Source organism: Amphiura filiformis, chromosome 1 (assembly GCF_039555335.1).
Source record: "Amphiura filiformis chromosome 1, Afil_fr2py, whole genome shotgun sequence".
Classification (NCBI taxonomy): domain Eukaryota; kingdom Metazoa; phylum Echinodermata; class Ophiuroidea; order Amphilepidida; family Amphiuridae; genus Amphiura; species Amphiura filiformis.
The window spans coordinates 37,234,600-37,259,763 of NC_092628.1; the positions used below are offsets into that span (position 1 = coordinate 37,234,600).

General features: G+C 36.2%; 1 protein-coding gene across 1 annotated transcript; it reads left to right on the top strand.

Annotated features, from left to right (window-relative positions):
- Positions 1–451: 451 nt before the first annotated feature.
- LOC140146483 (adhesion G-protein coupled receptor G6-like) lies at positions 452–25,162 on the top strand. The gene is made up of 14 exons (XM_072168351.1): positions 452–655; positions 950–1,123; positions 9,586–9,978; positions 11,184–11,482; positions 12,738–13,011; positions 13,777–13,949; positions 14,535–14,684; positions 14,943–15,303; positions 16,188–16,384; positions 16,790–16,933; positions 18,195–18,310; positions 20,357–20,625; positions 21,599–21,668; positions 24,430–25,162. The coding sequence occupies exons 2-14, from the start codon at positions 1,048–1,050 to the stop codon at positions 24,803–24,805; spliced, it is 2,898 nt and encodes a 965-aa protein (XP_072024452.1). The 5' UTR covers positions 452–655; positions 950–1,047; the 3' UTR covers positions 24,806–25,162.
- Positions 25,163–25,164: the final 2 nt, after the last annotated feature.

Here is a 25,164-nt window from a genome sequence, read left to right on the forward strand (position 1 = left end):
CTTTACATTATTGCAAATTTTCACGCGCTTCACACGAATTTGTTATTCCACTAGTCATGCTAGTTTAAACCAACTTAGCTTCAACAACTTTGTAAGGCGCATTTGTCCCAGAAAAGTTATTCTGGGGCGAGGTTCATTCATTCTGCTTCACGGAGTTTAGACCAACCACCATCCCCTAAATACCAAAAAGAAATCCACGGCACTGCAAAGTCTTAGGAGATAAATGCGAACGGGGAACTGGGTTCATTTAGGGTTAGGGTTATTATAGGTCAAACACTATACTCTGTTATACTGTGATCATGGTGATGGTGTTTTTGGACCATGCAGTCGCGGTTTTCAGTGCGCATGCCATCTGATTTGAGTGGGAGAACCCACAGATCAAATTAAACCATAATAATACTAATAATAAAAAACACAGGCTTATAGGAAGAAAACGGGTTTCCTTCCAACTTGAAGAGTTCAAATAGTCAGCGGGCGTAGTATAAAAACCTCAATATGTGAGTAGGTTTGGGAAGCGTCTGACAGATCTAGCAGCACCGGATTAACTAGTAGCGGCAAAGGAAACAGATAAACGGCATTGAGTTGTAAGGATACCATTGGTGACTGAAAGAGTGCAAGCGGAGGGACTGACTAACCGAGATTTGTCCAGCCGGCGGTAAGTTCAATCTTGATCTCGTCGGGTAAACAAACCGATGATGAGATTATAGCACTCGAGGGAAAGTAGAAATAATATCTTTGTTCCGAATTGATTACATATGCAGAATATGGATGAATTTGCCGAAATATAAACTATGTCTTTATATAGAAATTGAGAGATCTTTCACATTTGACCTCAAGCATTTAATATTGATAACAGGCTTGCTGAGTTGACCAAAAAGGTTTATCTTGAAATGAGCAGTTTGTCAGTTCTGTTATTTGTTTAACATGTTTAATGTGTTTCTTTACATAGATAGTAGGCCTAGTACTGATGCATATGCTGCAGAATCATCTGAGCTTCTGATATCGACAGAATCGTCTTACGGATTTACTTTGGAATTACTGATTGCGATGTCGTCGTTATTGCAGATGGTCGTCAAAACTTTCATTTTAGCAGTTCTTTCCGGACCATTTTTACCCATTAAAGGTAAGTGTTTAGTGTGTGTAGGCCTAGGTCTAATTTGAATCGGAGTAACTGTATATGGGTGTAGATTGATCATATCATGATAATCCAACAATATTTTTCTTTAGAAAGCTTAGCTATGTGGTATGACTTTTCTAAGGTCGTGTGTCTTGAGCTCGCCACCAAAAAAAGGTGGCGGCGTTACATTTTGCCAAAGTCGACTCAAAACAAATGATAATATCTCTGTCAAGCAAGAAGTTATTGTCATGCTTGTGGTCTCATTTTATTGCTAAATAAAATGCACTTTCAACCCTGTAAAAAGAAATACTTGAACCTTTTTAATACTGACACTGTGCTTCATAGAATTCAGAATGGGCAGGGTGGCGGTGGTGGGGGATGTGGTGGTGGGGGATGTGGTACACACAAACTCTATGGGATTAGTATTTTTAGTGCGTAATATGCTTCTGTAAAGGCTGTAAATTGGATTTGGACTCTATTTAGCATCTAAAAGACTAATGGCCCTACAGCTAAACAATTCTGCTAATAGTTTTTAATCATTTATGATTGGTTTAGTCTAGAAAATACAAACTTTTCCATACAAAACTACCCGTTGTCATATTAAACACTGTAGTAAGTAATGCAGATGTCTTCAAAATCTAAAAGTTACAGTAAAATTTTAATTTCTTATCCTATCATAGTCAAAGTGTAGATTTTCTGAAGGGAAATTTGACGAAGAATCTAAATATGGACATATTTTTTCTGTATGGGTTAGGGGGAAAATGTTTAGGTTCAAAATATGTCGAATTGTAAAATAGTCTAACATACTTTGGGACACCCTATATTCCGAGATTACCAAACAGCTGTGATTTTGGTTTCTTCCAAAGTCAGTTGGCTCTCTATATCCTCTAACCAAATGAATGTTGTTTACTTCCAGTTTATTACTGTAAGTTGGTAATAAGCAATGCATTGAGTGGCCCATTTTTTATCAAAATCTTTTTATTCCACCCTGTATAACTTGCAGGTCACCCTGTATAATGAGTTGAAATGTATATATGTGAATTGCTTTAGCCTTCAGCTTTCCAAAAATGTATACTTTTGTTAGTTTAGGGTTGATGATTGTGGAGATAATTTAATTAGAAACCCGGTTGGTGTAAAAATTCATAATATTTGTCATGTAACGCTAAGGGTGGCGAGTTCAGGACACACGGCCCTAATAGTAATTCATGCTGAATATCCATGAATGGATTCATCACAAAAGGTAAAAAAATGGAAGGTAAAACCAGGAGGTAAACTTAATTTTAACTCAGGCTCACGAGTGACATCCCTCTATCTCTAAGGACCGCTATCTCTAAGGTTCGCTATCTCTAAGGTTCGCTATCACTAGTTGAAGATGAGAATCCCGCTATCTCTAATAGAGAAAAAGGTTTGCTAGGCCTATACCTAAAAAAAAAGGTCCGCTACTTGTATGGTTCGATATCACTCATTTTAAATAACGCTCGCTATCACTTATTTTAAATAAGATTCGGCTATCACTAATTTTGAATAAGGCCCGCTATCACTAATTTATTGAAGGTCCGCTAACTCTAAGGATCGCTATCACTAATTGCAATTAAGGTTCGCTATACCTAAGGTTCATTATCACTAATTTTAATTAAGGTTCGCTATCACTAATTAATTAAGGTTCGCTATCTCTCAAGGTTCGCTATCACTAATTTTGATTAAGGTTCGCTATACCTGAGGTTCGTTGCACTAATTTAAAATAAGGCCCACTATCTCTATTTTTAGATAAGGTCCACTATCTCTAATTTCAAATAAGGTTCATTTTAAATAAGCCTTAAAATAGAGATAGCGAGCCTTATTTAAAATTAGAGTTAGTGGGCCTTACTTAAAATTAGAGATAGCAAACCTTATTTAAAACTAGTGATAGCGAACCTTGGAGATAACGGCCTTATTTCAAATTAAAGATGACGAATCTTAGAGATACCGAGCTTGTTAAAATTAGAAATAGCGTGCCTTATTTAAAATTAGTGGTAGCGAACCTTAGATATAGCGACCCTTCAATAAAAAAAGTGATAGCGGGCCTTATTTAAAATTAGTTATAGCGAACCTTATTGAAATTAGTGATATCGAACCTTAGAAATACCGAACCTTATTCTAAATTAGTGATATCGGTCCTTGATGGTGGACCTTTTTTCTAATTAGTGATAGCGAACCTTAGAGATACCGAACCTTTGAGACGGTGCCTTAGTGACAGCGAATTGACAACTTTAAAGGCTCAAAAGCCGTAACACATAGATTATAGGTTTCAGTTAGCACCAGAAAGACGTAACCCAGTACTTAAAGGAACTGTAAAGAATATCTTAAATTCCACCATTCTTTATAATAATTGACATTTGTTATTAATGAGTGATAGGACCAAATGTGAGTTAAATCAGACACTATACGTTGTATAGATAGGTGTAGTTCGCAAAAATATTAAAACTTGTTTTTATCTAAATGACATTTTTTTAAATTAAGGCTTTCTGGTTCTCAACCCTCGATTTTCACCTTGATATATAACTACATAACCTCACGATGGACCAACCAAACGACCGACCGGTGATGAGCTAGGTTGATTCTGGGTGTGTTAGGCGGGTATCTGCCTCTCGGCAAGGGTGGGAAGTTATTGCAGTGTTTCCCTTCATCGTTCAATCGCACCGCAGTGATTTAAAAGTTGTGAAAGAAGTTTTTCCAGACTTTGAAAGGAACTTGTAATTTGACATTGTTTGATTTTACGTGAAGCAATCAAGTCTGTTATACAGGTGCATCTTATACGTTGCATGGGAAGTTTCAAAAACGGAAAAAGAATTAAAAACATAATCTAAATAGGATAGTGGATTTACAGTCTTGTAGACCGATTGCAATAATTCATTTGATAAATTCCGTATGTCCAGACCAAAGTCTGTATGAAACACATAGCCTATACTGTTCATGCACCTGCAGTGATGAAAGATGTAAATTGTAGCTTAATGCTCGGATTAATTCATATATTTTACTTTAAATAAAGTAGAAATCTTTTAATATAAGACATGTGCAAAATAAGGATAGGCTATACCGATTATCGTCTTTTCTTCTTTATTTATTTCTCTTTCTCACACCCTCTCTCCCCCTCTGTCTCACCCCTCCTCTCCTTCATTCTCTTTTTCTTTCTTTCTTTCTTTCTTTCTTTCTTTCTTTCTTTCTTTCTTTCTTTCTTTCTTTCTTTCTTTCTTTCTTTCTTTCTTTCTTTCTTACTTATACTTTCTTTCTTTCTTTCTTTCTTTCTTTCTTTCTTTCTTTCTTTCTTTCTTTCTTTCTTTCTTTCTTTCTTTCTTTCTTTCTTTCTTTCTTTCTTTCTTTCTTAATTCCTTCCTTCCCTCCTTCCTTCCTTTCTTTCCTTCCCTCCTTCCTTGAGTCCTTCCCTCCTTCCCCTTTAATATATTCAAATTAACATCCAGCTGCATTGACGAAGTGATCGTACATATATACCTCGCGAACATCCTGGTACCGGAAAGCCAACATTTTTGTTGACTGCGGAACCTCCGTACCGACCGGGAAATATGATGAACCGGGATAAAATAGAGCTAAAATAGCACCTCGTGTGTATACTCATTTGCTTTGTGCTGTTTCAATTTGTTTGGACGAAGCAAGGAAAGTTACGGCAATTTATTCAAAACGCTACTAAGCGGTTATCTACATTTATAGGCCTACTTAACATGACTAATTTGGATTTTAAAATAAAATTTGATCTGCGGCCTTTGATCCAAGTGACGTTGCCGTAATTTGCCTTGTCACTATTTACCTGGGTAATCTGCAACTAATCCTCACCAATCCACTCTTTCATCGTATAACTATATGCACTTCCTATCTTAAGTCATGTGTGGAAAATTTATGGATTCAGATTTTTATGTACAACTTTTTTAATTGTATATTATAACCAATGAAGTTTTGTTGTGTGTCTTTATAATTTTTATAAAAACTCACCTAAAACATGTAAAATGAGCTATAATTTCAGCTCATGCGCCTATTTATATAATATAGTGATTCAATTGAGGAGGATTTCATCAAATTTGGTTAATGTCAATGTTAAACGAATATAATTATGATCTCTACATAGTTAAACATTCGCAGTGGCGTAGATTTCTTTTTGACATTGGGGGGATGGAGTTGGAAAAAATTCTTGAAGTATAGTCAATCCAGCACCATTTTGCGACAGAATAAGTTTATGGTACAAATGCGCAAGAAGCGCACGAAAATTTTTGCTATTTTGTAGCTAAACTGATGAAATATGGTGTAAAAGTAGACTAAATGCGCGCGAAAATTTGCAAAAATTTGCTAAAATGGGGGATGATTGTATGGACTATCCCCCTGGCAAAATATTGGGTGGAGGTGGGTTATCCCCCATCCCCCCGGGATCTACGCCTATGAATATTCGGTGGATTCCAATATAAGGAGGTCGGGTGGACATCGACAGCAGGTTCAGTTGTCTCCGTTTCAGGTTCATCCGGAGACGCGGTTTAGTCAGGCGTTCCCAGATAAGCAGTTATCAAGATTTGAGGGTAGAGATTTATAGCCTTAGATCAGAAAAGCAAAGTTATTAACCGGAATCCGATCAAACCCGTCATCAAATAATAGACATAAGCTTATATAGCTTATTGTTTGCTTTCTTTTCTTTTTCTTTTCTTTTTTTTTTCCCTTTTTTTTGTGAGGGGTGTTTTTTTTTGTTTTTGTTTTTGTTTTTTGTCTTTTGTTTTTGTGTATTGTTTTCATTCGCATCGCATCTCTACCCGTATGTTTCGAGATAACCTTTGTAATAAAGTGCCTTAATAGTGTCCCCAACTCCAATACTCTTAATTCAACAAGATCTGCCGATTCTAACCCTAAGGCGACGGGCTCGACCGACCCCCCCCAGATTTTGAACAAACTGGGAAAAAATCCTGTATAAATGAATGCCGACCCTATTAGAGAATGAATTTGGAAAAAACCTTCTGATAATTACAAACACTCGTTGAGCAGCAAGACATTCCCTCTAAGCTTTTGATCCGATAAGCTGATTATATATTTGTTTTCATGAATTGGAAGACATTCTTTGATTCTATTACTGAGCTCAATCATCTGAAATTACTGGAGCGTGAGCCATCCAGGCTGGTGGCTCAGCATAGTATTGTATTAACAGAAGGTTTTCTCCAAATTCATTTCCAAATGCAAATTTCGAAAATTTCAGAAACAACTTTTTTGTATTTTCCCAAATGTTTGGGTCATTTCTAAAAATAAAAAAAAAGCCCGGCCGACCGACCCTACTTGAAAGGTCCGTCCGCCCGTAGAACAGGTGTGTTTTTTTCGTCGCCTAACGGAATATTGAACTTTTAATGTTTGTGCTATGTTACTGAAAGGGTTTACCCTCGGACACGGTGTGCTTATTCAGGATATGGATCCACCTATTTCCTCCTGTAACATTCATTATTCTAAACCAAAATAGGAACAGAAAGAAAATTAATTACTCCCTGGAGAGATTTCTCACATATCCCTTCAGAAATTCAATTAACTTTAAAAAAGAAATGTAAATGATATGTAGTTTGTATACATAAAACGTGCCATCGCCTCGTTGTATTATCGTAAACCATCTTGAATTTCCTACTGCTGCTAAACATGCTAAATACAGGAAAAGGGTTAATAAAACAGATGCAACATTAATAGTGTTCATTGAACTTCATTCCAATATCCCCCCGTATCCCATTTCTCCTAAATACTCCTCCCACTTTTAAGTCAATTATATTAATTTTCAAAATGTCTTAATTATTTTCCATGATTACATACATGGCCAAGTTTTTAAAATGCATCATGACTTCCATTCGCTTATGATAATGATATTGAATCACTCTGGCTGTGCTCCAAAAGTGTGGAGACGTTAAGAAGCTTCTGAACATACTAGCCTGTTATTTTAAGATGGATTTCATTATTTTTTTACTCAAGTCCAACAACACGATAGCCCTTAAACTATTTTGCAAAACTTATCCAAGAACACCAATTTTTGTATCTCATTTCCAACAAAGCTTTAATGTTGGGTATATCTATTTTGCCAGCTAAACTCATTCAAGAAATTCAATTCTGCACTCAATTCCAAAAACGAACTTTTTGAGGAAAACTGAATGACAGAGTCATTTAAAGTTGGAGCATCGACCTTTGCTGTTTAATTCAATTTATAAATTATAACGAAGGAAATAACTTACGTTTTACTGAAGAATTAATTAAAATAGATCATGGCTCGTATATGGGTCATCAGATTTGCTATAAAGGATGCATATAGCAGGGGATGTGAAATGGGGTGAAGTGCGTATGACACCTTCGATGAATCATAGATGATTGTATCGGGAAGGGCAACATTAATATCACCGCAATGTAAATGAATGAAACGTGTATAGAATATGTATACATCAATCAACGATTCAATATTAACTTGCATACATACATGTATATAATATAAATATATATAAGGCTTTTTTTATTATTATTATTATTATTATTATTATTAGGTTTTGTTTTGTTATGTATGTATGCATGCCTAACAACATAGTAGGCCTAAGCACATTATGCCATGTATATCTTTTTAATGAATTTGGAGTTGTTGTGTTTCCTGCAAAATATTGTTTAATTAAATCAAATCCTGGAACTACAATTTTGTAGTTCACTTTGTTACGTTGCGCCCGAAAACATCAGACTTCATCAGGCATCTGATTGATAATGGTGTGACGTCATCAATCAGATGCCTGATGAAGTGTGATGGTTTGGACGCATCGTAGCAATCAGATGCCTAATGAAGTCCGATGATTTCGGACGCAACGATAACGATGCCTTACGATCCAGGCCTGATGAAGTCCGATGGTTTCGGGGACGCAACGTGGCAAAGCGAGTTGCAACATTTAGTTCCAGTATTAGATCTAATTTTTTTAATGCTTTATTTTTTATCGCATTTTAAAAACTACTGGGTGAATAATTTATTAGAATGCTTTAGCATAACTTTGTAATGTTTGACACGTTCCCCAACTTATACAAGTCTTGTAATCACCCAAATGTATATTTGTATAGGACAACAGAGCAATTTTGAATCAGGCCTAGTCAGCGATTTGCTCATTCGGAAAATTGTATTAAAAAAAATCATCATTTTTTTTTACCTTTGATGTGCCCACATATTCTGCTAGTGGTTAAGCCAAAGGCCATGTATTGAAGACAACATAATTATGTAAATTTACATAAATTATAATATCTCTATACTTAGCCTATTAAGTAGAGAAATTAGTTGCATGTCGTTGAATTTTTAACAAACTTTTCATTTCGAAAGTATATACCTAATGACAATTTTCATGACTTACCATTCACTTTTAAACAATTTGTACACCATTTTAAGTTGTTTATACTTTGTTGCCCCGGTAATTTATAGGCCTAGCTATAGTCGAATCTCACGAGCCAAGTCATGGTCAGGACTCAGGATTTGGTCGGCCATGACTGGGTCCCCGCTGCACCAAACAGGTGGCATTTCGAGATATGGTGGGGAAAATAATTTTAATACATTCTTAACTTCTTTCTCTTTCATTTGAAACCACTTGGGGGTTCATACCTTCTTGGCATTTCGACATACGAAAAGGATCCAAAATATGAATATTGACCCAGGTCCTATGAGAAAAAAATATTTGTATTATATTCTTTCATTTGACACCACTCGGGGGGGGGGTCCATACCCTCTTGGCATTTTGAGATATGAAAAGGACCCATATGAATATTGACCCGGGTCTTATGAATGCCACTCCCGGGTGGGTAATTTTTGTTATTATATTCTTTACTTTTCTCTTTAATTTGACACTACATGTACTCGTGGCATTACCTTCGTGGCAGTCGAGATATGTCCATTTCAGACCAAAAGGTTATTCGGTCTGTAAGCAAGTTACACTAATATAGGCTGATACCATTTCATGGTTCAGCAAAACTCGAAATGTAAGACTGAGTTTATAAACATGATGATTTGTTTATTGGCCTTCAATGTGTTGTCTCAAACACCCGGTGCATACAAGCAATGATTAAGTGTTATGCTGTCAAATCGACATGATCTGGGTTTTGGATCCGAGATATCCTGCAGTGAATCAAATCTGTAAGTTTTTGGATTTAGTTTAGGCGAAACTAGACTTTCGCAGAGCCGGGGGCCCCGTCGAAAAACAGACTGATTGCATGTACAAAAACTCATTTAGGAGTACTGGGCGAGGGAATGGTTGCAATCGGAGTGGATTCAAACTTAATTGAGTCTAAACAGGATTGCATAACAAATAATCCATAGTTACCATGGTGACAAGTAGGCTATGTCATAATGAACCTTGTTTTAGCTGGTACGGAAACACAGAACTAAAATAACCTAATATCAAAATGATGGAAAACAGGCAGATCAGGTCAATTATTTGATCGATTATGTTTTATTTCAGGTTCTATACAATCACTTGAACTTCAGCTCCACAACCCAGACGTACCACTTATTTCCGGAAGGTCCAACAAAATCAACTTTACAGCGACTATTCATCATAGTGGGAGCACCCCCGGTTGTGATCCATGGGAATTATACATGTGGATAAGCCCTACTGACAGAAAAATTGAGGGAAATTCAATTAATCCGAAGCAGGTTATTAATGGGAAGCAACAATATCTTCAACTTCAAGAAGGGAAACCTGCGATCTTTGAACATCTAACGTATGGTGTTAACTTAAAACATAATATTACTTGTGATGAGGCAAAGTTTTTATGCGGTCGCTTCCTAGGACTTGGAAGTAATGCTAGATGTTCGTCAGCTGTTGATTCATGCATTTTAATAACATGTAAAGGTAAGCCAAATGTTAGTGTCCTTATCCAAAGCTGTATATGTCTAGTCGTCATGGTCACTGCAAAGTAACGCCGTGGCTGAAATCTATAGGGTTCACCGTTCATGCATTCATGCAATGTGTCATCATAGACTCTGAATTCAGAGTCTATGGTGTCATTTTGGTTCATATCGTGGTGACACTGTGGGCGATGCGACTTTCACTACTGGAGTAGCGATCTTGTAGTGTCAACAACACACAACCCCCAAAGTTATTCGTCGACTTTTCCGACTTTTTTCCTTAGACTTTTTGGCGACTTTGGAAATGAGATTCAATAAGCCAAATCGGCATTGAAATTTGCGATGCATTGTGGGAGTTTTGCAGTTTTAATAAAGGAAGGGGAAAATAGAATGATAGAAACTAGTACATGCATCAATTATTATATGCGATGGTCTATGATGATAGTAATTGATTGAATGGATGATTGATTGATTGATTGTATGATCAAACGAGCGATGTTATGATTTATTATATGATTCAGTATACAACATGTCAAAATGTTTGCAAGATGTGAGTATAATCATGATAAATTATTATCACCGGGTAACGAATAGGCCTACTGGCAAAATATAGGTCTTGTATTCACCTTTAGGCCCCAAAAAATTGTTGTGTTGCCCTCAACCGCCCGACCCTAAATCCTGGAAAATCAGGGTCGCATTTTTTTTTTGAATGATGATTTTTACAGATTTGTTCAAAAAATCTTTTTTTTTTTCACTTTAAATTAATATTTTATTGAGAGACTAGTCTTTAATTGATGTCTAACAGGTATCCAGAAGTCAAAATTGACAAATGTCCCCTGATTGAAGAAGCATAATTTAATATTTGAAGGGATTTTTAAAACTGAAGGTTAAAAAAAAAAAAAAAACTAAATCCGACCGTCCTACCCAACTTTCCCATTTTCCCACTTGAGGGCAACACAACAATATTTTTTTTGGCCTTATATTATAGAATACTGTGGTGTAAAATTCAATTAGGTAGGCCAATAGACTATTTAATGCTTAATAATAAGAATCACTGACTAATTAATGCTTAATAATAAGAATCACTGACTGACCACTTTAACCGACCGATTAAGTTGAATTTTGATTACTTACTTGGTCAATCAATCAATTTCTGATTGGCTAATGAGTATTAATATACTGAACCCATACTGAACCCTCTTGTTTTAGCTGTTCTGGAGATCAGGGGCATAGAGGTAGTCGCAAACACCCAAGACGTTGATGATAATTACCTGTTGCACCTTAATATCACCATTGACTACAACCAGGACTCTGCTGTAGACATATCATCCAGTGAAGGCCTGTGGGAGGTGGTGGTCTGGTTGAGTTCCTACAGCAATGGATCTCGACCAAGATGGAGTGTTAAAAAACATACGTTGACGACCAATCAGAGCAGTCAGGGTTTCATTGCAGGTCAACAATTTGGCTTCAATGACATCATATATAGACCAGAACAACAGGAACTGGAGGTAAACCTATTATGTTAGTCACATTATAGTATGTGGGAGGGAAATGCTGTGTGTATTCTTTCCTGCTTTGATAATAATAGGTCTAGGTATATAAAATCATACTTGGCTATGATTCTATTTCCTTGAACTTGCATGGTCATTGGGTTTGTGGCTCTGATTTGTTTTTATTATAAACCTTTGCTACACCTAGCGGTCATAACTTTTGCATTGCAATACAGACAAGCAGTTCAACAATTATATCAAAAGAAATAAATGCTTGATTGCAACCACTAATTATGGGATATGTTATAGGAAGCCTTCAAAATGATTTTGAACTGTTCAAAATAATGCTATCTAAATCAATTTGAATCGCTCTTGATGAATCCTTGAAATGAAAAATTCCGGGGGACAAATTTTGATAAATACCCAGCCCACAAACAGAATAGTTAATATGGGAGCAGAAATAGCCAAAATTATATGCATGTGGGATATTTTGATAAATTATCTGATCCACAATAGGCTAAGTCAACCATCATGAAAAGTGGCATAGATTTCTTTTTTGACATGGGGGGTGGGATGGGGTGGGAACATTTTTTGAAGCATAGTGATTCGCCTTCTGGTGACAGAATAAGTTAATGGTACAAATGCGCGCGAAACACAGGAAAATTTTTGCCATGTTGAATCTAAACTGGTGAGATATGGTGCAAAAGTGGAATAAATTTGTGTGAAGCGTGAAAAAAAATGGCACTTTGTGGGCTAAAATGGCCAAATATGAGGTTAATTTGGTCAGAACCCCACACACAGGCGTCAACATTGGGGTGGGGGTGATTGTATGGCAAAATATTGGGGGAACTTCCCCCCATTCCCCGCATCTATGCCTATAATCATGAGCAGGTAACATTGGGCCGTCCAGCTGAAACTCATGGAAGGAAAATATGACCTTAACCTCCTACACAGGGGATGTAAATGGAGTCACCCATTCAGATAAACCTGTTTGAAATTCACACTCCCTGTGTAGAAGATTAAAGACAATGCATCTCTAATAGTACATGCAGGAAGGATATTTCAATTGTAAACATAATTATTGTTCATGTTGTTTTTGTTTTTCCCTCCTTATTTGTACTTGAATTTCAAATGGAAAATGTTGACTTTGGCTTGAGTGGATCAAAATTTATTTTGTCACATATAGGCCTATTGCTGAAATTAGTATTTTATAATGCCCTATTTCTTATCTAATTTTAATTATAAACTTTAAAAAATCATACTTTTTATATAGGGTATTAGCAATGATGAAGCTAACTTCGTATGTGCAAGATTCCGATCAAGCAAAGTACAACTTGAGAGTCGACATGGCATAATGCGTTCAAGATGTACACAGTTACCACAACGATTTCTGCCCCCATCATCTACAACATCATCATCTACAACATCATCATCTGCAACATCATCCTCTACAACATCATTATCTACTCCTCAAACTTTAGATGTAATGACTGCAACTACAGGTGTGCCGAAGTCTGGGACAGACCCTGCATATGAAATTATTACAGGTAATGCTATATTGATAATCACTACGGAGGGGATTCTGAGTGCCGAAAGCATGATCTCCCCACTCTGAACCCAAATTGGATTCTTTTGGCTTTAAATCTCTAAAGCTGACAGGAAAAGAATTGCAGCATCTGAACACATTTTTTGTTTAAAAAAAAAGAAAAAGAAAAGCGCAGTGATTTATATTGTGCTACGCACAGGCACAACGCCTAGACGTTGATCCACAAGGCTCAGCACACTTTATAGGTTGTCACTGACCACTACGGCCCCACATCATTCCATAAACCATTAAACAACAAAATTAAATTGTAGTCACAACTTTTACTATGTAAAGGATTCAAGCTTATCAAAGCCAAATGAATAAGGTAAATATAGTTTCAACTTATACAAAGTATATAATTTATATATTTTTTTCCAACAGTGCAAAATATGAGTTTCCAATTTGTTTTCAGCCTTCCATGAATTTATACAAAAAAAAACCACAAAAAACAAACTGTGTTAACTTACTGATATAAAGGATTAAAAGGACAAAGGCCTTTGCCTGGCCATAGGAACCTGTTAATCACGATCATTGATTTCCATTGCAAAATAACAAGTACTCTTTACATTTTAGATGTTAAGTACTATTTCTTGATTCTTATGTCAAGACAAACAATCCTGGCCTGAGTTAATATGCAATCATGGTTACTGAGATGGCACTCTCACTTGTGATCTTCCATGGACTACCATTTACATAAATATTCTACTTTCGTGCAATATTGTTATAGATTCTAGTACTACTGATGCCAATTCACCATCAAACCCAGATGAATCACTATCATCAGCAACAGCAGCAACAGCTACAGCAGAAGTTACAGCAGTAGCAGAAGAAGTAACAACAGACTCAGAAGATAAGTCAATTGGAACACATTTAACTTCAAGTCTGGAATCCTTAGCTGAGGTATATATCTTCACACAAACAAATTTGGGTTGATCCTTCATGTACTTGTTTCATGTAATCTATTCCTAATCCTAACCCTAACCCTAATTTCTTGTAAAATTACATGAAGGAATAACTCAAATTTACTTTTAAAATGTCAAATACAGGGTAAATCCTACAAACATTAAAAGTTGGGATTTCTGGTCACTAGTCAATATGACCATAAAGACACCTAGCATTTACATTCACTATTATTTTTTTAACACACACATTCTTCATAATCATGTCACTTTGATCAAAATAGCTCATGCATAGGCATGAAACATCAGAAATAACTCCTTATAATTATGTTAGTTATCAAGCATGGTTTCTGATTTAACACCAGTGCTTATGCACATCATGTGAACTTATCCTTTAATTATGTTTGGCATAATTATGTATGTTTGTTCCAAAAATGCCAACTTTTTTGAATTTTTTGGTATTATTATGGCAAATCAATAAATGGCCATTTAATTGTTTTATATTCTATTGTCTTTTATTTTGTTTTTTGAAATTGCTATTTATCATAATTATGTCTATTATGAATATTACATCTTTTTCGGTTAGATTGATGTCAATGATGTCAACGTAGAAGCTGTTGCTAAGGATCTTGTTACCTTGACAACCATTGGACTACCAAACATTACAACCAATCAACTGCAAGCAGTATCAATAACTCTTCAAAACATCGCTAAAATTCAACATGTGCCTGCTCAGGTAATTGATGACCATGAACATTCCATAATTTCACAATACATAAAAAAAATGAAAGTGGAATATTTCAAAATGATGATAAACACTGTCGAAAAAAAGATAATATTACTCAGAACAAAGAATTTGCTTATGCTATCATCAAGAACTGAGGTTGATCCCAGGCCTCTAGCTGATTCTATATTACCATATTGAATGGTGAATGGTGCTATACAAACTCTACATTTTGCTTAATGTATTCCTTGAAATCTTTTCTTGCTATAGGTGGTGGATTTATCCTTGACAGCACTTGACAATATACTGCAACTAGATCAGAGTAAACTTGATCAGGACCAACAAAACTCCCCATCAATGATGGCTAAATCTCTCCAACAAATCCTGGCCAATCTGGACCTGCAACCTGCAGGCAGGGAAAAACGTTTCACTTCTTCTAAAAAGAATGTTGGTTTAACAGCAATTGCTATGCAAGCTGATGAGGCTTTCAATGGAGTAACATTCAATGTGAAGTCTGAACCAAGAGATATGGATGATGGAACAGTCAACATAAATTGGAGACATGATGAACATATAGTTAACAATGTGAATGATACTGGGCTGACATTCCTTAATGATTTATTTACAGAAAGTAAGTACCATTTAAAATAACATACACAAGATTTGCCACTATATGAAGCCTTCACTTTTCCCATACTTCCTTTTTGCATGTACAGTTGGACCTTGTTAACACAAAATTGTAATTCATGTAGGTAATCACTACAAAGATTATGCAAAATTGTCTCAGCATTCCAAGTTTGATATAATATTGGATGGCTGAGCATGATACCATAACATATCGGATGAGTCGTAAAAATATCGGACGAGCCAACGGCGAGTTCGATATTTATATGATGAATCCGATATGTTATGGTATCATGCGAAATAAGCCATCCAATATTATCATTTATTAGGCTTTCTTAACTCCTAATAACCCTGAAAACATAATAATGAAGTTGATCGGTTATTGCGTTTAAGCTGCAGAGTGCATTAATGAAAGTTTAGGCAAAATAGGCAAATAAGCTAACATGGCACAAAACTATACAGCACATCAGACCACCATATCCATTCACCATACCAAGTTTGTAGTTGATCAGTTATTGCATTTAAGCTGCAGAGTGGATTAATGGAGATGTAGGCAAAATATGCAAATAAGGTCATTAATATTCATAAATATGCAAATAAAATGACACAATGGTTTTGTGGATGCCCGGACGGCCTACCATCGAGGCAGGCAGGCAGACAACCATCTGGATGATAACAAAGCCCCACATTTGTATGGGGCCAAAAATCCAGAACATTAGTATATTTTTGGTTTTCTTCATCAATTTTGAAGATTCCTAGCCACATCTTCTCTCAATCCAAAGTCAAGATACCATACCCCTGGGTTGATAAGCTAAACATTATTTATCTTTTCCCCTGTTTAACATTTTTATAATTATTTGTATATTTCTTAATCTCTTTTCTTTGTTGCAGCTGATATTACAGATGTAAGAGCCAACATTATAGTGTATTTAAATGACAACCTGTTTCAAGGTCCACCTGATGTTATTCCATCGGAAGCTACATCATGTCGTATCCAAAGCAATGTGATTGGAGCAGAGCTATTGGTTAATGGTAATCATGTGACACAGTTGAATCCTGGTGTGAAAATGGTTTATAACATAAAACAGGTGAGATGCCAATGGTACCATCCATGTTTAGTCCAAATACAAGCAAAACCCATAAAATTCTAAATTCATTCTAGTTCTAGTTTTGTGATGGTACAAAAATAAATCAAAGTTAAACAGCTTTAAACCTACTGTAGTGGTAAATTTTAGGTCTCTAACAAGCTGTGTAGTTTGGCATTTGAAAGTTGATGACATGCCCTGTTGTCATACCATGCCCTATTCATAACATGGAGAATTCAGATGGTGAGCTCTAAATACATTTAATTCCATTGCTTTGTTTTGTCATGAAAATCAAATTGCGATGAGAGTTCTTTAAACTTACCTTCTAACTTCTAGGGTGGGTATTCTGTAGATAAATAGAACAATTATTTTAGCCATTCATGCCTTATATGTGATCTCTTCCTACAGAGAAATGTCAGTTGGCAGCCATCATGTGTGTTCTGGGATTTCTCTAAGGGTGATTGGTCAAGCAGTGGATGTCAAGTTGTCCAGGATATCGGTGGTCAAGTTATGTGCCGTTGTAATCATCTGACTAACTTTGCTGTTCTGATGGTAAATAGACAAATGGACTATTCAAGTTAAATCCGTACACCCCCTATAAAAGATATGGCTTTAATCTTCCACACTGGCAGTGTGAATTTCAAATGGACATGTACACCTTTGTAGAGTCTACCCTCCAGTCAGCAACACTAACTTTGAAGTTCAGCGTGTGCTGTATTGGCTTAGCCTTGTTTTTTTCCCATGTACATGTATGCCCCACTTTGATCACATGCGTAAAAGTATATGCACCAAGGAACACTAAGCTAACGCAGAATACGCTAAACTTCAAAGCTAATACCACTGACTGGAGTTAGATAAATAGACCATATGAGATTAATGTTGTGTCTTCCATAGGGGGCGTATGGATTTTAAATGGAAGAGCCCTGTGATATAATGATTTCAGTTATAGTGTCAATTCATGTTTAAGCAGATATATTAGCAGTTTACCACTAATGTAAAAAGATATTGTTCCAGAAGTTCACACAAACTGGCACTATAATAATTACATGTCATTGAGAGCCCCACCACATGCCACAACAGATCATGGCGGATCTGCCGGCGAATTATACACAAAATAAAATGATTTTATTCTCTTGAAAACATCTCACGACCAAGTAAATTAATTATACTAAAGGTATTGTTTTTAGCCGCTGTCATGCATCTATCGTCTTATATAACATGGACGACATCATTATTCCAAGTAAAACAATGAGGCGAAGCCCAAAGCTGAGTTGTTTTACGCCAAAAATAATGACGTCCTGTGTTTTATGAGTCGACAGATGCAAGATAGCGGCTAAAAACAATACCTTTATTCTCATTCTTAAACACTTTAATTCAAATAAATATATTAATCATAAGTATACCAAATTTTAATCAAATTAAATCCTACATTTTACAAGGAATTACCTAGGTGCTTAGAATTTTTCAGTCCCATTGTTGCTATGCACCTCCGATTGGTTCAAATAGCGCGTACGAGTATCGTGTCGACACGCACATGCTAAAGTGTGTGATATTGTGTCAAATAACATGACTAAAAGAACCAATAAGATTGCAGGAATTAATCATAATTATAAAGAGAGGGGGTGGCCAATCTGATGTGTCCTAGCAGGACATCAGTCAATGTGAGCCATTGTGAGTCAATGCGAGGATCACAGAGGATTCAACGACATGTTGACAGCAGATAGGACAGATAGCAGATAGGCCACCCCCTCTCTATGTAAGATATTGTTATTGCGGTATTGCTGATACATGCCTTGTGTGTATTGCTTTACAGAGTCCTGAAGGTGGTTGCTATGGTGATATGTACTTCCTGGATGTTTTAAGCAAGATTGGATGTGTTGTCTCCATTGTTGCTCTCTCATTGACTTTCTTGACTTACATGATATACAAGTAAGCTTTATTGATATTATACAACTCAACACATCATAGTTAACCAATTATGTCAATTTGCAAAAGTAATGTTTTGTCTAATCACATATAACATCATCTTGTAAACTTTTGTTCCTACAAATAGCCTTCAAATCTGGTAACATACTAAGGCATGGCAAAACTATACATATATTTTTGGTATATGCAAGGTAGGGAGTGTTTCCCCCATGTATATACTTTACTCCCATTAATCCAGCCGTAATAGTACAGGGTAGTGGCACGTAGCAAGAATGCAATTAAAATGGCAAAAATAAGACCATCATATCAACCAGAATGTCTCTAAGTATGGACCTTCACTCCAAAACGGTGACAGATATATCATACTTAGAACCAGCAGCTAATAGCTGCATCTTCAGATTTAAGACCTCAATCATTGAAATCGATCAAGAAATAATTAAGACACATTGATCCAAAATCCCAAGGAAGATGCAAATTCAAAAGTTGCATATTGCTCCATTGGATGCCCTATTGATTTGTGCACAAAGCATTCTGGAATAAGATCACTAGCAGCGCCATGCTTTCCATTGATTAAAACATTAAAATGCAACTTTTGATTTTGTGCCTTCTTTGGATTTTTGATTGATTCAGGTATTGGCTGTCTGTATTCCCATTGTCAGGTGCAATCACAATACAAATTCAATTGCCACTATTGCAAATGTATGCAGTGAGCGGTCTTCACTATGATCTGTTGAAAGTAACTTTGCAGTTAGTGCAGTTCCAACAGTGCAATTTCAAAAACAATATAAAACCTTGCACACCAGAATGGAATTAGTACAGTACTGATCAAAGGTCTTCAGCTTTTTTGTTGGCCTGACACACGAGGCAAAATTGACACTCATCGGCACGCAAGGCATTTTCTTGCCACGCCAATAACCGAAACATGCGGGCTGTGTGTGTTTGCAAGGCAATGCCTCACCATCCTGCATGTTCATTCGCTGTGGCTTCTACAGTTACAACATGCGATTGGGTGCAAATGCAAGGCACTTGACACAAAGTTAACCTGTGTGTTCCACGCAAAACCGAAATTGAAGACTTCTGATCAGTACTGTGGGTTCTTGGATGTCAAGCAATTCTGATGAGCTAATTTTAATGTTATCAGATCCTGCAACATCCTGGAATTGACTGGTGTGTAAATTATGAGTATTAACATGTGTATTGCACTATCTGGATCAATCCTTGGTGTAAAGTATTCATGAGTTAGACCAGGGAACGTCTATTATTATCGGGAATTGCCTGTTACACATGATCGCACACAAGGTCGTAGGCAATTGGTCGGACCTCATCTGCTCAGAACATATTGACCCAGGTCAGCATACCGCCATATCCTTCCCGACATGCTTAGTAGCCAAGTCCGTAGAAGAGTGGATCCACACACTATGTACACAAATATACATTTGGCCACATTTTATTATACGATTAATACTGAATTTATTAAACATGGTAACAAATATTCTCTAGCAAATCGGTTATAGATGGAACGGGTCGGCATATTATGAATTCGGGGTGTTAAATGTCTTCCTGACCAGCCAGATCTGCGCATGGTAAAAGACGAGTATCAGACCGACGCAAACTGGCTTAGTCTCCACATCAGCCAGTTTGGTTCCGCCCCTCCACAGGGAGCGTAACCTGTGTAGGAGACTCAGTCGGACCTGGTCGGACCTCATCTCTCCCCATCAATTGTGTCCTATAATCCCCGACATTGCCCTTATGAAGTCACATCGCCCTGGTTAGACTAGAGTAATGATTCCAGGAATTAGGCAGCAACTCCGAGGTCGTGCATTGAATTGGTTTGAATGAGGAATACTACGGGAACCAGCGCCTTTTGTTAGAAGTCACACATGAGTGAAGTGGATAACCTCTGTTGAGGATATCTGTGCAAGAATAATTCTGTGCTCATTTACACAAAGGATAAACCCTGGATTAGTCCTCTTTATTACTAACCTGTCAACAAAAATCTACCGTTGCAATTTTATTCCATTTTGAAATGCCTGTTGATTTTCTCTTCAGGAATTTGATGGGTCGTACACCACAGCTTATACTCATCCAGTGGACCTTATCACTCATGTGCCTCTACATCATCTTCCTCTTTGGTATTGATTCATCCAATCAAGGCACTCTATGTACCATTGTAGCAGCACTGCTCCACTACTTCACCCTCACATCAGTATTTTGGATGGGTGCTGAAGCTGCAAGTCTCTTCCTTGTGTTTGTTAGGGGAGTTAGAATGATACCAAGACCACAGAAATTTTTGCCTGTTGCAGCATTAGTGGCATGGGGTATGTATCATAAAATGAAGTCATATTATGTTATCTTAAGAATGACAGAAAATTAGCACAAGGCTAGTGTTATCACTGGAATTATCGACACCTTTGCTTTTGGAAAAATTCATTAAAAAACATATGATTTTGACCCAACTATTTTGTGGGCAATATAAAAAATATTTCTTCATTTGTTCAACTTCAAAATTGTTTATCTTGTTAGAAATTTTCACCTAACAAAAATGGTTACAATTTGGATCAAAATCATGTTTTTGGTGATTTATACAAAGAGATTAGATTAAGAATAGCCCTGTAGGCCTATAATGCTACAACTATGGTACATATTCATTGTAAATCCTGCGAGGGAGCCAAAATTGTGTACCTCCAGCATCAACATTTTTCATATGTTAGCTTTATATGTTGGCACCCATTAGACCTAAAAAAATTGTTTGATTGGCGTAACCCGACCAACCCTAAAAATAGGCCCGACCCTACACTTTTTTTCTTATATTTTTGCAAAAAAATGTAAAAAAAGATTAAAAAATTGAATTTAAAAAAAAATCTAATAAATTTATGCAATTTACAGCTTAAAATGTGTGTAAAAAAATAAAAACATTGCCAACCGACCTACCCTAATTTTATTTTTATGTTATGCCAATCAAGCAAATTTTTTTTAGGCCTTATCGGCACAACACATTGTATTGGGGTGCATATTAGCAAGCACTTCCAATAAAAGTGTCATAGCATTGAGTCTGGACTCTTCAATCAAAACATTTTGATACAAAATGGCCTATTATGTAATTATATATAGGATCAAGTATTTGAATCTAACTGGTGTTTCATTAACTTTATGTGAGATGCAACTTAATGCCATCAAGTTCTTATATGCAGAGATGAAAATGATTGATGGATGAAAAGTTTTAATATCAGCAACTAATACATGAGCTGAAATGGACATAACATGACAACTCTACCCTATGTTTTCTTACAGGTTTGCCTGCTGTCTTTGTTATAATTCCATTCATAGTTGTAAAAGAAGATGAATATCGCCATAGCAATTAGTAAGTTTTCAAATCTTATTAGTGTAAACTGGTTACTTATCTTAATATTAAATGGCCAAATGTGGAAAACAAAAAGAAAACATAGAGATGTCCAATGTTAGTTTCTAATATGTTATCAAATTCATGGAAAAAAGGGCGCCAAAAATTGAAAAAGCATAACAAAATTTGAAAAAAGGTTGCTTTTGGGATGCTAGCGCCTAAAATCCTTTTTTTTTTTTTTTTTTTTTTTTTTGCTCTTCACTTTTCAAACGACCGTGAAAAAAATTGGGTCAACCTTTTCGGGCTGTTAAGGAAGGCGGCAAAATTGTTTCTTCTTCAGCCCCGGGTTGGGGCGGCCACGATGCGCCACTGAAATTTTCATCCCACCCTGTATTCCAAGATGAACACTGGACATCAGCATTCTGGTGCATAATAGGTTTGGTATATGTCAACAGAACAACAATGAATATTCTACAAGTCATTCCAGATTGTTCTGCACTATCTAAAGCTTATGAATGTTCACATCAAATAGGCTATAATGTCAGCGTTTTCACCTTTTGAGATATTGGAAGGCAAACTCTCCTTAAAATATGCATTTACAATGATATACTACATGTCTCAAGGTAGTAAAAAATCAGTATATCAGTTGAGAATTCCTTTTCTATTGTTTTTAATGGACCACATATCAAAAACAACCTCTGATGATATTACAGCCCATTTGTGGATGGTTATATGATGTTGTGAAATTGGAAGCAGTACCTCCCGGGGGGGGGGGGGCACTCCAACTTTGGAGGTGACGCGTATGTAGGGCTGTTAAGACCCCCTTTTTCAGCATCGCTGTCACCCAAAGACCCCATATTTTTTTACTTAACACATGTTCTGTTACCCAAGACCCCTTATTTTTCATTTGATCTGTCACCCAAAGACCCTTACTTGTTCAATTTTAACAGCAACTTTCATTTATCACTGATTTTGTCACTTATTTTGGTAAAACAAAGAAATTTGAAGCCATTTTGAACTAGAAATTCCATTTTCGAGGTTTCTCTTGCGCTGTTTCGGCTCTCACCCAACGATTCCATGTTAAAAAAGGTCATGTTCTCACCCAATGACCCCATATTTTTACATTTTGCTCTCACCGAATGCCAAAATCATGCTCTCACCCAATGACCCCATATTTTTTACATTTTGCTCTCACGAATGCCCCTTAGTGCGAAAGTGCCAGCCCTACACCTATATCCATTTCAAATTGAAGTGCCCCCGGGCAGTACCTACATATAGATGTATTCAGAAATAGTTCCATTAACAAAATGGTCCTATCTCATATTTTCTATAAGTCCCAAACACTCATGTTTCAAACATATTTGTATCCATTAACAGTGTTCAAAATAAGCTAACCCTCATGAATTTTCAGTGATTTTTCACAAGTCCAATCTCAAATTATAATTGTTACAATGGTCCATATTTTGTGACACTTTATGAGACTTCAGACCTGCAAATCAACAACAGGTAATTCCATGAATTCAGTGGCGGCGGAAGCATTAACATTTGGGGTGGTAGAACAAGCATATTTTTTGTTTTTGTTTTACAGGGACTTTTTTCAACTGCAGACTATTTTAGCCCCAAGGTGTGTTCTGCTGTTTGATGGGCCAGTGCATATGAAGGGTGCAAAATTTTGCAACTGAACCCTATTTGGGCCCAAAACAGTGTTTTTTGTGTTAAAAGTAATTACGATACACAGGGCAATTAATGATTAATTTTATGGGGGGAACCCCCTGCTTCCCCCACATATACATGGATTGATGTTCAAGTGAACATTAATCCTTCTTGCAGACTTTGGTGACATTTTATGGGGCCATGCATACCTGCAGTGCTTTTGGCCAGAGGGCTTGCCTTATTTCGAACACTGTACATAAATAAAAAATAACACAAGATTGGTTAATAGCATAACTTAATAAACAAAGAGTGATGCTTCTGAACTCTTTAATATGAACTACAATTCAGAGCTAGACCCTTTTGTCACAAAATGGACAGAGCTGAAAATATAACCTGTTTTATTAAAAACAAATATCAATATCTACTTGCATTAAGGGATCTAAAATGGCGTTTATTATGCGTTTCGACAGTATTTTTTGTGGGACATGAGAGCACCTCGGACCTATCGAATTGCATTCTGAATCTGAAGCATGTCTTTCTGATATCAAATAATTTTCATTTTTGAAAATCACAATATAATACAAATTTTATGACAAATTATAATAATTTGATATTTTTCAAATTTTTGATATATAACAGTCCTCGAAGTGAATTATATAAATCTAATGATATATTCTTAAAGTGTATGTAGCAGGGAGGAAAAGCCGACGATCAATTGAAAATTTTGACCTTTCATGTTGAAGATATGGATTTTTTCCCAAAAGACCTAATTTTTTTGGTGTTTTGGGAAAAAAATCCATATCTTCAATCTGAAAAGGTCAAAATTTTCAATTGATCGTCGGCTTTTCATCCCACCTACATACACTTTAAGTATAAATCATCAGATTTATAAAGTTTACTTCAAGTACTGTTAAATATCAAAAATATCAATTTTAATGATTTGCCATAAAATGTGTATTAAATTGCGAATTTCAAAAAATCAAAATTATTTGATATCAGAATGACATTCTTCATATTCAGAATGCAATTCGATATGTCTGATGTGCTCTGATGTCCCAAAATAAATACTGTCTAAACGCTCATACCCCACCCTTAACTTCATTTACTATTGTGTTAATATCATTTACAGTTGTTTCTTGAGGCAAGGGCTACATTTCTACTTTGGTCTGCTCTTACCTATCGGTATTGTCCTTCTCACCAACATAGTGGTCTTTACCTTGGTACTCCATGCTATCACATTCAGAAGACCTGACATGTCAACATTTTCATCGCTGGCAAAAACGCAATCATCTGAGACTACTCGTATGATTCAACAAGTTCTCTGCATTGCTGTACTTCTTGGTATTACATGGGTGTTTGGCTTTCTCTCCATAGGGAGTGCTGCACCAGTCTTTGATGCACTTTTCAGCATTTTTAACTCATTCCAAGGACTTGCGGTCTTCCTGTTATTTTGTGTTCGCCGACGAGAAGTTCGCGAAGCCTGGCGCAGAGTCTTTCTGTTGTAGCCACAAACAGACATACCACATTGGAAATTATCGACCAAGGTCTGGCACTGCAAGTAGTCGTACTCATATATATGATGTGAATGGGTCTGCAGGATATAGATCTCGATCTGGGACTGTTAACAGCAAATCAGATGCACTGGGTGTGACTTCACCTTTTGAAAAAATCTAATGATTTGTAAATGGAAGCTGAGACTAATATTTCGGTATATTATCAGATGGTGGATATTCATCCAGTATTCATAACATATTCTTATTATAGTCTAGATGATTTCAAAAATGGGACAAAACGTAAAGTAATTTACAAAATCATGTAGGAAATGAACACTATTTATGTGTTGAATTAAATTTATTAACATAAT